This window comes from Lepus europaeus, chromosome 9, assembly GCF_033115175.1.
Source record: "Lepus europaeus isolate LE1 chromosome 9, mLepTim1.pri, whole genome shotgun sequence".
NCBI lineage: Eukaryota > Metazoa > Chordata > Mammalia > Lagomorpha > Leporidae > Lepus > Lepus europaeus.
In genome coordinates, this window is record NC_084835.1 from 12,258,201 (window position 1) to 12,270,880 (window position 12,680).

Consider the following 12,680-nt stretch of genomic DNA (forward strand, 5'->3'; position numbering starts at 1 on the left):
TCGGAGAGGGAGGTGGGATCCTACTCACACCCTGCAGCCTGTAGGGGAACAAGAGCCTTTGGCAGAGGGACCTGGTCTTACAGCCCAAGTACTATATACAGGCCCTAAGCATGACCCTGGCAGTGGCCAGCGAGGTGACAATTTCATCCTGCTCCCCGTGGCCTGCTCGGATACAGTTGTAGAGTAGAATAAAAAATCCGCGCCCCAGTTCACCCCCACCTGGCCTGGCCACCCTTGCGCCCTGAGCTTTTCTAGCCTGAGCCCTCGTTTTCTCTTGTGCCTGAGGAAGTGCAGGCAGAGAAGCACCACAGGGTGATAAAATCTGACAGTGGAGAGTGGGCTCATGCCTTACAGAACCCTCGACCCTGCAGCTTATAGCACCAGGGTTCATAAGGGCAAAAACCACAAGGAGGGGAGAGGAAATACGTGGTAAGGCTTATGTGGAACTAATATCACTTATAATCTTAGCGATACCAGTTACAGTCTTTAGACCCGGAATTGACCTAAATCACACGGGACATAGATCCCAGTGTTAGCATTCATCGAGGAGGTGCTGCCTGTCTGTTTTGAGCTTGAGCCATCATGCTAGACAGTTTCGATGTGTTCTGCCAGGTGGGATGCAGTGTACTGTTGTTATTGTCTAAGTTTTAGGCCATAGTTAGTTCAGATTAACTATGGTGGGGAGTGCTTTCTCAAGATGGAGTCTTGCCGGCGCCGCAGCTCAGTAGGCTAATCCTCCGCCTTGCGGCGCCGGCACACCAGGTTCTAGTCCCGGTCGGGGCACCGATCCTGTCCCGGTTGCCCCCTCTTCCAGGCCAGCTCTCTGCTGTGGCCAGGGAGTGCAGTGGAGGATGGCCCAAGTTCTTGGGCCCTGCACCCCATGGGAGACCAGGAGAAGCACCTGGCTCCTGCCATCGAAACAGTGCGGTGCACCAGCCGCAGCGCGCCTACAGCGGCGGCCATTGGAGGGTGAACCAACGGCAAAGGAAGACCTTTCTGTCTCCCTCTACTGTCCACTCTGCCTGTCAAAAAAAAAAAAAAAAAAAAAAAGATGGAGTCTTGGGTGCTCTAAAATGGAGTCCCTACTGTCAAGGTGTCACTTTACTCCGGGATAAATTGCAGGAGTTGCCATGTTTAAATGGCGGAATGTGCAGAACCCTTGTTACAGAAAATCCCATTCAGCAGCTGCTCTGCTTTCTGCCCTCCCCCCACCATGCCGCCCCTTTCCAGCGTGTCCACTGCCTCCCACCACGCCATTACTGTTGGGGCGACTGTGTTCTGTTAGCACAGCAGGTCACATGGCCAAACCTACCATCAGCAGACAGGGAAAGGAGAGTCTACCCCTCCCTATGTTAGGAGGGACCTAGAGCAACCTCGCAGGGGTGTGGCCATGTTAGAAGCCCCTTTAGGCCTGAGAGAATCCTGTTCCATTCAGCTTGGTTGGTCTGTTTCTGGCTCGTTCTCATCCTTTAAACAGCCACAAAATGTCACTTAGAGAAGCTGCCAGAGCCTTGATGAAAATATTTTCCTCCGCCCTCCATCTCTCTGCCACAGTATCACATCTCCTCTTGTTGAGACTCTGTCTCCCTAACCAGTGTGAGTCCTACAGACACAGGGCCTTTGTCTCTGTGCTGCCCTGGCAGGCACTGAGTGAGTGAGTGATTCGCATGCCTGCTGGTCAAGTGCGCAGTGGCTTGCCTTTGTCAGCTGAGGTCCTCAATTTCCTATGTTTCAGCTTGCGAAGTCCATTTTGAAAACACCAAGGTGCCTGTGGAAAACGTGCTTGGAGAAGTCGGAGGCGGGTTTAAGGTGAGTTGCCAGCCGCAGCCCCAGGGAGTGCTGTGCAGTTTCAAGGGGTTCAACTTATTGGGCCCCCTGTGGAACACACAACCTTGGATCTTAAGTCTGTGCCCTAACTATTTTTTCTTCTTGCTGCTAGATTTATTTATTCTTTTATTGAGAGATCACTCATGTAACAGAAAATTCATGGTTTTAAAATGCAGTCCTAATTGGATTTTAGTATATTTGTTGTGTGACAACAAATCACCTGTAAATGCAGAACATTTCCACCATGCCGGAAACAAATACAGCAGCCCCACCCCTTGCCCGTGGCAGCCACTGTTTGTTTTACTTTGCCTCTGTAGTTTGTTCAGATTGCACCAGCATGGAAGTATATATAGTATGAGGTCTGTGGTGACTAGTGTCGACCAAAAGTGAGGCTGTTTGAAAAACCGAAGTTGGAGTTCATTCCAGAGTGCTGGGTGAGGACCTGAGCCCAGGAGGAAAGGCTTTCCGGGTGACCTGTGTGGCTGCTCGCGTGCCTGGGTCCCTGACAGCTGTTCATCGCCTTTCCCAGAGTGATCCTAGCCAGGATCACTCCCCGCACTGTCAGTGTGCGTCGAGCTATTTGGGATATTTGGTTATGGCCTTAGAGAAACGGACACTTGGTAGAGAAACATGGCCTTCCTTCTGGTGCTGTCTGTGTGCTGGAAGACGCAAGCACACAGCTAGTAACTGTCTCCTGAGGTTTGCCCAGAGCTGTGAGGCTCACGTGTCCACCCCGTTCACTGTCTGCCTTAAACTGCACGCAGGCCTTCAGTCCTGGGCCGAGAGGCTACTCAGATTCTGTCGACTCAGGGGAGACCCTGCTCCATGGCCTGTTCCCAGCAGAGAGCCCAGATGCGTCATCTGAGTCGTGCAGCTGTTGTGCTTGGGCTCGCACTTCTTTCACTGTCAGCCTGCTTCCCGGGTCCCTCCACATCGTAGCAGGGACTGGCACGTCACTGCCTGTCATGCCTGACAATAGAACTCTCATTTTATTTGCCCGTTCATCAGCTGAGGGGCACGTTACTGTTGTCAGTAATGCTGCCATGAAATCCACATTGCAGTTTTTGAGTGGGAAATACGTTTCCATTCTCCTGGGTGTACACCTGGTTGTAGAACTCTCGGGTCACCTGGGGACTGCATGTGGAACTTTCTGCAGAATTGCCAGGCTGTTTGCCATAGCAGCTGCACCATTTTCACTCTGCCAGGCGCGTGTGAGGGCCCTGCTTTCTCATATTCATCAACGCTTGGCTAGTGCCCATTATACTTTATTTTTTAAAAGATGTATTTATTTATTTGAAAGAACTACATAGAGAGAGAAGGAGAGACAGACAGAGAGGTCTTCCATCTGCTGGTTCACTCCGCAGTTGGCCGCAATGGCTGGAGCTGCACCAGTCTGAAGCCAGGGACTTCTTCCAGGTCTCCCATGCAGATGCAGGGTTCCTAGGACTTGGGCCATCTTCCACTGCCTTCCCAGGCCATAGCAGAGAGCTGGATCAGAAGTGGAGCAGCTGGGACTCAAACTGGCACTCATATAGGATGCCAGCACTGCAGGCGGCAGCTTTACCCACTACACCACAGCACCACCCGCTAGTGCCCATTTTAAACATTGTAGCCATCCTGGTGGGTGTGAGGTATCTCACTGTGGGTTCATTTGCATTTCCGTCATAAGTAGTCACAATCAGTGTCTTTCCTTGTGTTACTGTATGTCTTCCTTGAAGAAACGTCTATTCAGATCTTTTGCCCATTTTTATCTTGGGCTGTTGCCCTGTCTTCATTTACTGCATGGTGCTTACAAGTAGCTTTACCCTGTTGAACCCCGTGCACCTTGGCTGTGAAGCAGGGACCAGAACAATCCCTCCTTCCTGGGGTGTTAGGAATATCAGGTGAGGCTCAGAATGAAGCATCTGTAGTCAAAGCTCCTGGCACCTAAGGTTGCTCAGTGAATGTAGAGTGAAAGTCTGGGGAGGCAGGAGGACAGACAAGGAACAGGCTGTGCGTGGTGACAGCTTTATTATTCGTGTGACCCGGGCGTCATTAGAGAATACGGACAGACAGGAGACAAAATCCCCGAAGCCTATTGCTTCTGAAGAGACTTGCTGCTCTTCACACTTCTGGTGCTTGTCTTTTAGGTAATACACCATGTAAATGTGGATGATGTGTCATCCATTATAGCCTGCGTTTGTTTACTTATCACTAAATCACAGCCATCTTCTGGTGTGGTGAATATGTGTATTAATAACGTTGAGTACTACAGAGAACTTCTCCACGTCACAGTTCATTCATATTACTTGGCATTTGACGTGGTGTTCGTTTCTTCCAAATCCAGAACCGTATTTTGTGACATATGTCCTTGGACATTTCCTTGCACACTTCTCTATTTTTAAAAAAATATTAATTTATTTATTTGAAAGAGTTATAGGGAGAGAGGCAGAGACAGAAAGAACAAGAGAGGTCTTCCATCTGCTGGTTGTCTGTCCAGATGACCTCAGTGGCTCAGACTGGGCCAGACTGAAGCCAGTAGGCCGGAGCTTCATTTGCATTTCCCATGTGTGTTCAGGGGCCCAAGTACCTGGGCCGCCTTCTGCTGCTTTTCCAGGCACATTAGCAGGGAGTTGTGTTGAAAGTGGAATAACCAGAACTCGAATCAGCACCCTTGTAAGATGCCCGCATTGCAAGCAATGGCGTAACCTGTTGTTCTACAACACCACCCCTGTCTAGTTATTTCTTGAGTTTAAATACCACCAGTGGAATTACTGGGGCATGGGTCTGTGACCTCTGTCTTCTCAAGTGCCCTTGAGCTTGCTGGATCTCTGCAGGTGGCCATGAACATCCTCAACAGTGGGCGGTTCAGCATGGGCAGCACAGTGGCCGGGATGCTCAAGAGGTTGATTGGTAGGTAAGTGGGGGCCAGGGGCCCTCTGCTGCTCCCCTGGGAGACGGCCATCCCCTCCCCACTGTGCCCCCGGGGGACTGGTGTCTCCTCTGGGAAGCTTTGATGCCTAGCACCCCTTCTCCTTTGAGTGGCTGAGCTGGGCCACCTGGATGGGTGGTCAGCACCGGTGGAGCGTCTGAGCCATGGTTCAGAGCAAAGAAGGCACTCCCCAGGGCTTGTGTCAGCGTCCCTGTTTCTCCTGCACACAAAGGACAGGGGAGAGGGTGGACATCCTGGCAGGGGCAGGGAGGGACTGCTGCTGTGACCCTCCCAGGGTCCCGTCCCAGAGGTGACTGGCCTGGGAGCCTCCCCCGTCCCTCAGCTTGGATCTCCCTTTGTTCTTCGCTATCAGCACATGAGAAACCTACATTTTCGTTTGCCCATGAACTTAAAACAGCCCCATCACCATTCTCAAGGGATTGACAGCACGGAGCAGGTTGCTTAGGAATTGTGTGTTCCTTAGTGCGCCATACCTCTCGGGTCAGGGCAAGATGGACGCACAGAGGCTTAGTCTGGGGTTTTCCTGCCGGAGGCCTCTGCTTCCCCATCTGAAAGACCCCTTAGTGTCCGAGTCGGGGCTTTCACGGTCAGCGTGTTCTCCAAAGGAGGCAGGACCTCTGAGGAATTCCCACAGCCCAGAAACGTGCGGATGCAGGGACTCATGCTGAGACCTCTGGGAGACTGGGTCACTCACGCCTGTGGGAGCTCTTGGCAGGGGGGCCTGCAGAGCTCAACTGTACACCTGCAAGCCCAGGCCCTGGTGCTCAGGCCAGGCCCTCCTGCCGTGTACGTGAGTGCCTGTGCCAAGCCTGGGCCACTCCCACCTGTGTGGCACTCTTTGCCCTAACTTTGTACCAGGCATCCCTCACCTTCCATCTGGTTTCATCTTGGCAGCAACTCAGTGAGCCGGGCAGTGTGCAGGGAGATGGAGCGTTTAGGCCGCCTCCTGGCTGCTGCGGATGGTGCAGGATTCCAATCCAGGTCCCTGACCACTGCCTACTGTAAGAGGCTCTAGCTTTGGGGTATTGGCCTCAGCAGACACCTGTCTCCCAGTTGCTGGCTGAGTGTCAGAAGGGTAATGGTGACAGCCTATGAGACCATGCTGGCCAACCCGAGATATTCTGGTTCTTTTTAACAACTCTGCTCTTCTGCAGAAATGACCGCTGAATATGCCTGCACGAGGAAGCAGTTCAACAAGAATCTCAGTGAATTCGGATTAATTCAGGTACTCATGCTCACGAGTGCTGTGCTTCTTGACTTCACTTTGTGGACGCAGTGTGCTGTCTGCCCTCCCTGCACCTGTGACTCCCATGCGGGGTATGCAAAGGTGGCTGAATAAGGTTTGATGATGAGGTCCCTTCCTTTTATTTAAGCGTGGGTGTAGTTCACTCTCCCCCACCCCTTCTTGCTCTGTTTTTTTTTTTTTTTTTTTTTTTTTTTTTAATTTGAAAGTGTTATGGAGAGAGAGGGAGAGACAGAGAGAGACCTTTCATCCATTGGTTCACTACCTGAATGGTCCTGGCTGGGCCAGGCTGAAGCCGAGAGCCTAGAACTCCATCTGGGTCTCCCATGTGGGTTCAGGTGCCCAAGCACTAGAGCCGCTCCTGCTGCCTTTCCAGGTACATCAGTAAGGGGCTGCATGTGAAATGGAGCAGCCAGGATATGACCCTGCTCCCATACGAGACACTGACATTGTAGGTGGCATCTTAACCCACACCATAGCGCCAGCCCAGGGCCGTGGCTCTCCTGAGCAGTGAGCCCTCTGACGTAAAGGCCTGCTCGGCTGACAGGCAGATTGGATCTCAGCTAAGCAGATGACCTGATGGGGGTGTGTGTGTATGTTTGATCCTCCAGGAAAAGTTTGCACTGATGGCTCAGAAGGCCTACGTGATGGAAAGTATGTCCTACCTCACCGCAGGGATGCTGGACCAGCCCGGCTTCCCCGACTGCTCCATCGAGGCCGCCATGGTGAAGGTAATCCCGGCGTGAGAGCCAGGGAGCCGGTGCGGGAGGGACTCAGAAGGCTCCGTCGCCTTGGCCTCCAACCGTGGGGCTGCCTCCTGCCTCCCTCCTCTTGTCGGTTCACGGGCCAGCTCCTAGCAGGCTCATGTTTACGACGCACCCCGGGGATAGGCAGGCCCTGGGTCACTGCAGGGGAGAAGCAGCAAAGCACAGGCCCGGCCGTGCGTCGGTCTGCTGGCAGCACGGTGCTCCCCAGGGCGGCGCGTGGCAGCTTTTCCAGAGGTCAGTGCTCAGCAGCAAGAGGAGACGCTGCCAGCCATTGCTGGGACGTCACAGCGGGCGTGGGCAGCCATTGCTGGGACGCCACAGCGGGCGCGGGCAGCAGGCTCGCCGGGAGGACCATCTGTCCCCGCTGCTTTCTGGTCCTGAGCCTCCTGGTATGGAGCATTTGCAGTGGGAGATCCTGGGGCTTTCTGTTGGTGTTCTTAGGCAGGGCTCAGTGTCAGGTGGAATAAGTGATGGCTGCCCCACTTGGTTCCCCTGAATCATTCCCGCACGCGGCTCCGACTTGGGCTTGAGAGACGGGGTGGGGTGTGGCAGCCCAGGGCAGGGCTCGCCCGGGACAGGGCAGGGCTTCCTCCCTGGAGGTCACACAGTTCCTGGCGCTCAGTGAGTCCCCTGTGGGTGAGTCTGTGTGTCAGGTGTGTTGGTTGCACCTCATCCATCACCAGCGCCCACCCATGGGAGCTGCACCTCTTCTGGGTGCCAAGCCTAGAGCTGAATCCGGCGGTGTCTCTGCCCCCATCGGTCGCGGTGTGGATGGACAGAAACAGGGCCCGGGTGGTGGGGCAGGCACGGCCAGGCTTGCTGCACGAGGTGGAACCTTCCTTCAGTGGGAACTCAAAAGCAGGAGCTGACACAGGGATGGAGGCGGGCCCAGAGGTGTGGAAGGCCAGGGCAGGGATGGGCACCTCGAGGGAGGCAGAGGACTTCCAGGTCACGCAGCCGGTTCCTCCCTGGGTCAGTGTCATCCCAAAGCCCAGTCCATCTCAGCCACCGCGCTGCTCCTGGTGCCTTGGCCGCTCTGCTGGGAAGGGATTGGGCCCCGGTGCCCCTGTGCTGACCTCGCCCTGGGTGTCTGCAGGTGTTCAGCTCGGAGGCCGCCTGGCAGTGCGTCAGCGAGGCCCTGCAGATCCTCGGGGGCTCTGGCTACATGAGGGACTACCCGTACGAGCGCATGCTGCGGGACTCCCGCATCCTGCTCATCTTTGAGGTGAGTGCCTGACTGTGGCCCCCTGTGGTCCCCTGCTGAATCCTCCCCTCCCCTCCTGACCCTCCCCATCCTGGGGATGCTGCTGAGACCCAGCAGGGCCCCTGCGCCCAGGGCAGGCTGTGTGTGCTCACCCTGGACCCTCTCACAGCCCTGCTTGCACAGGCAGAGGGCCCCCAGCAGGTGGCGCAGCTCACTCCTCAGCTCTCCCAGCCTGGCCCGTATGCCCAGGTGGCCCACTGGGGCTTTTCCTTGCCCGGAGGCATCTGGCCTGAGGTGGTGGGACAGACATCTGTGGGAGACTGGGGTTCCAGTGTCAGCTGTGGCTCTGCCTCGAATGCACATTGTCTGGGTCTTGGTTTCCTTCCCAGTCAGCTGATGCTGTGTAGCAGGGCCCTCTCTGCTCTCCCAGGCCTGACAACTTCCGGTTCTCTAACTGCCCTCCAGAGTTCACACGTGTGGTCAGGTCACTGAGCATGTGTGGGGCAGGGGTGGGGCCTCCCAGATGACCTGGGGATGCCAGGTCCTGATGGGACAGTGTCGCTGAGCAGAGAGGGTGCTGGGACACAGGTAGGATGAGAGCCAGGTGAGCAACTGTCCAGACTGGGCAGTGATTCTGTGGAACTCTTGCACTTGGCCCTCAGGGGCAAAAGCACCTTGGGGAAATAGGCCGTGCCAGGGCCAGACAGGACTTGTCCAGCACCAGGCGACTGGAGGGAGAAGGAGGAAGACATGAGAGCAGCGGTCGGTCCTGCAGGTGGTGCAGTGGGCGGGGGTGGAGCCCTGAGGACGGTCGGAAGGCTGGGATGGCAGCCAGAGGAGGGGGGGTTACTCAGTTGTATTTTGGTCTGAGAACTCTCCCAGGACCTATGTGGAGAGAGACTGGTGAGTAGATGGCCAGGACTGAACCATGACCGGGAGGGGGTGGGAGCCAGAGCCACCTAATCATGAGGGGCATCCTTAGACTCCAGCCTTGAGTCCAAGCTCCTAGGCTGTCCCACACAGGGGCGGCCTCAGCGGCTGCTGTGTCCCCAAACAGACCCTATGGGTCATAGCCATCTCCTCTCCCTTAGTGGACAGACCTGGTGTGGGCCAGCCTGAGTGGCCGCTGCCTAAGGGCAAGGATGGTTCCAGTCCTCCCAGGAGAGTGGGGCTCCTCTGTGCCTGGGAAGAGTGGTCAGCAGGGGGTCAGGAGGCCCACCAGGCCGTGGTCAGAAGGCACAGAGCCTCCCTGTGAGGCAGAGGCTCTGTCTGGAGACCCTGTGCTCAGAGCGCTGGGCTCTGCCTGGAGGCCTCCATGCCCCTGCTTCCTCTCCTGAGGGAGCCTCACTGCCCGTGGGGCCAGCCTGGCTGCAGGGCAGAATTCTCAGTCCCTGGTGCTGGGTGTGGCCTGAGCCTGGCCTCTGCACCCGTCTGACCCGCAGTGCGATCCTGCCCAGTGGGCGACGCGGGGAGTGGCTGCCTGGGGACTCAGGTCTCTACCTGGAGCTGGGGTTGGATAGGGGGCTCCCCAGCACTGCTGTGCCAGTATCAGTGTCTCTGTCTACCCAGGAACTCCGGGTTCCATTTTGAAAAGGAGGTGTAGCCCTGGAGGGAGGTGTTATCACGGTCATGAGCAGTGGTGGGTCCCAGTAGGAAGCCTTGGCCTTCTGGTCAGCTTGCCCCTTTGTCCCCATGTTTCTGAGCCCTGGACACTGCCCTGCTCTGTTCCTTCCAGTCCTTGCATTGCCCTGCCCTGCCTGCACAGGGTGGTCTCTGATGTTCATGTTGCTGCCCACAGGGAACCAACGAGATTCTCCGGATGTACATTGCCCTGACTGGACTGCAGCACGCTGGGCGCACCCTGACTGCAAGGATCAAGTAGGTGTCATTCCCTCGGGACCACGTGGTCCACCTGCCCAGCAGAAGCCCACCTGGGGCAGCAACAGGAGCCCTGGGCTGGGAGGGGTGTGTGCGGGAACAAGGCACAGTCTCGCTGCCGGCTGGCTGCAGGGCGGGGCATCCTGGGCTGGTGAGTAGGGGCCCAGAGAGCCAGGGGTCCTAGCTTGGCCTCCTCCCAGGGGTGAGAGGAGGGGTAGGGAACGTCTGGCTTGTGGCAAAATCATTTGGTCTGGCCCTGCCAATGCAACTGCAGGAGGAACTCGGTATTCAGTAATAAATTTGTAATAGGCTCATCTTTAAGTTGATGATTTTGTGTGGCCCTCGAATGATGTTACAAACATCCTTTTCACAGAGAACATTCCTTAGCCCCCCTGGAACCCTCTCTCCCGCCCTGGTAGCTCCCCTTTCCCACACTCGAGGGCTGGTTTCTCAGAAGCTGAGGGAAGGTGTCCCTCAAGCAAGTGCTGGCCTTGCACGTGAGATGGGCACGTGTCTTCTGTACTCCCTCCACTTGGACCCAGGGGCAGAGCCATCAGAAATCGTTGCTGGTGCCCACGCACAGGTGCTCATGGCATTTGGCGGACTCCTTAACAGGGAGCCAGCCAGGAATCCAGCGTGGCTATGCACCCTGTGGACAGAGCACATATGAGCCCCTGGAGGTGGGTGGCCCTTCTCTGCCAGGCTGAGGGTGTTGGCCTGCAGCCAGAAGCCTCCCAGCCAGCCTGGGAAGGCCATGGAGCTCCAGGGTACAGAGGGACCTCGTTGGTGGGCAGTGGGAGCTGGTGGGGGTTCCTCAGCTCATAGGACTGTGGGCTCTCTGCAGTGAGCTGAAACGGGGCAACGTGAACACAGTTATGGAGACCATTGGCCGGAGGCTTCGGGACTCCCTGGGGAGAACTGTGGACCTGGGGCTGACAGGCAATCTTGGCGTTGTGCATCCCAGTCTTGCGGTGAGTAGGCGCAGCGGGTGTACCTGCTTATCTCGTACCCTCCTGCCAGATGTCCCTGTCCCACACAACCTGTGCTGGGCTCTAGGCCTATCAGGGGAGGTCGGGGAGGACCAGCTCAACTAAGGTACCCAGGTGTCCCCCACCCACCAATCTTGCCCATATCTGGGCCCCTCACCTTGGGAAATTGACCCAGGGTGATAGTGGGGGCTTAGGCCTCAGAGCCCCAGGCCTTGGAGCCCTGGGCTGTGTGCCATCCAGGTGGGACCAGTCTGGGCACCATGTTCAAGGAGGTGAATGAGTCCTGTCTCCTGGCCTGTAGGACAGTGCCCGCAAGCTCGAGGAGAACGTGTATTACTTCGGCCGCACTGTTGAGACGCTGCTGCTACGCTTTGGCAAGGTAGGCAGGCGCCCTTGGCCAAGAAGCCAGTTTGTGCAGGGGCTTTGGGAGCAGGCCTGGGACAGGCCTCTGCCCCATGGGTGTGGCTTCATCTGTGCTGCCAAGCAACCACTCACCTGCTGGGTGAGCTTTCCAGGATCTTCTCCCTGGCACCTTTTAGGTGAGGGGAGGGCAACCGTGCGTGGGGTCTGAGTCAGGGTCCTGATCGGTGGCCTCTTGCTGCTGAGGAGGACATGGAGTCCACTCAGCCCCTGCCTGTGGCCCAGCCCAGTTTCTGGACCTTGGTCGTGGCCCCTGCCCGAATCTGCACAGAGCAGAGAACAAGGAAGATGGAAGGTTGCTGTGACCTCGCCTCCTGCAGCCCTAGGGGAAATGGATTCTGGGCCCCACTTTACCTAGGAACAGAGACCTCAAAGCCACGTGTGGGGCGAGGGAGCTGGGTCCAGGGGAGGCAGCAGGGCGGGGGCGGGCTCTGCACTCAGCCCTTGTCTGCAGACCATCGTGGAGGAGCAGCTGGTGCTGAAGCGTGTGGCCAACATCCTCATCAACCTGTACGGCATGACGGCCGTGCTGTCCCGGGCCAGCCGCGCCATCCGCCTCGGGCTCCGCAATCACGACCACGAGGTAAGGCCGGGCTGCCCTCCAGCCGAGGCTGGGAAGGGGGCGCTGTCGGGGAGTCCCAGGAGTCCGGGACCGTGAGCTGGTCGCTGGCGGGGGGGGGGGGGGGTCCCAGAGACCTGCAGGTGCGGCCTGGGGGCGCTACGCTACTCTGTCGTCTCCTGCCTGAGAGAAGAGAGGGGGCAAGGGGCAGGGCCCCCAAACAAGAGCTCTCAGCCCGAATGCCTGTCCAAGGTGTAGGGAGGTGGATGAGGGCACTGAGCAGGCCCTGTGCACTGGGCCAGGAGCCCCGTGTGGCCGAGAGGCTGCAGCGCAGGCCGCGCCCCAGCGCTCGGTGCTCAGGCTTGCTGACCTCACTCCGGCAGGTCCTCCTGGCCACCACGTTCTGCGTGGAAGCTCATCTGCAGAACCTCCTGAGCCTGTCTCAGCTGGACAAGCGTAAGTGGGGCGGCCGCGGGGAGCGGGGGAAGGGCCCGGCTCTGGGGAGCTGTTCCTGGGGCCTGCTGCCTGCTCACAAGCTTCTGCCTTGAGGAGAGCCTGCACCAGGCCTGGGCTTCTGTGCAGCAGCGCCTGGCCGGCAGGAGCACACACAGGTGAACCTGACCTGTCATCTGTCACTGTGGCTATTCTGTATGGAGCAGAGCCCTCACACGCAGCCTCTGTGCTGGCCCTGCTGGCGTCCACTGAGCAGGCCTGCCACATCCTTGTGGCTACCTGGGAGGGTTCACACTGCACTGGACTCCGGAGAGAGCATTTACCCGGCTCCTCTGTCCCTGCGCTCCAGCCAGACCGCACCTGCAGCTCTCTGCCTTGTGTCGGGCCCTGGCCCTGAGAACATGGGTC

The 12,680-nt window shown here is 57.3% G+C and overlaps 1 protein-coding gene across 1 annotated transcript in view; it reads left to right on the forward strand.

Annotated features, from left to right (window-relative positions):
- LOC133766798 (complex I assembly factor ACAD9, mitochondrial) overlaps positions 1-12,680 on the forward strand; it is a 33,095-nt gene that overhangs the window by 16,905 nt on the left and 3,510 nt on the right. Inside the window, exons 8-17 of the mRNA XM_062200547.1 lie at positions 1,736-1,809; positions 4,644-4,719; positions 5,914-5,984; positions 6,614-6,733; positions 7,866-7,994; positions 9,772-9,851; positions 10,696-10,822; positions 11,142-11,219; positions 11,715-11,843; positions 12,203-12,275. Of these exons, the coding sequence (XP_062056531.1) occupies positions 1,736-1,809; positions 4,644-4,719; positions 5,914-5,984; positions 6,614-6,733; positions 7,866-7,994; positions 9,772-9,851; positions 10,696-10,822; positions 11,142-11,219; positions 11,715-11,843; positions 12,203-12,275 (957 nt within the window). The remainder of the gene's footprint in view (positions 1-1,735; positions 1,810-4,643; positions 4,720-5,913; positions 5,985-6,613; positions 6,734-7,865; positions 7,995-9,771; positions 9,852-10,695; positions 10,823-11,141; positions 11,220-11,714; positions 11,844-12,202; positions 12,276-12,680) is intronic.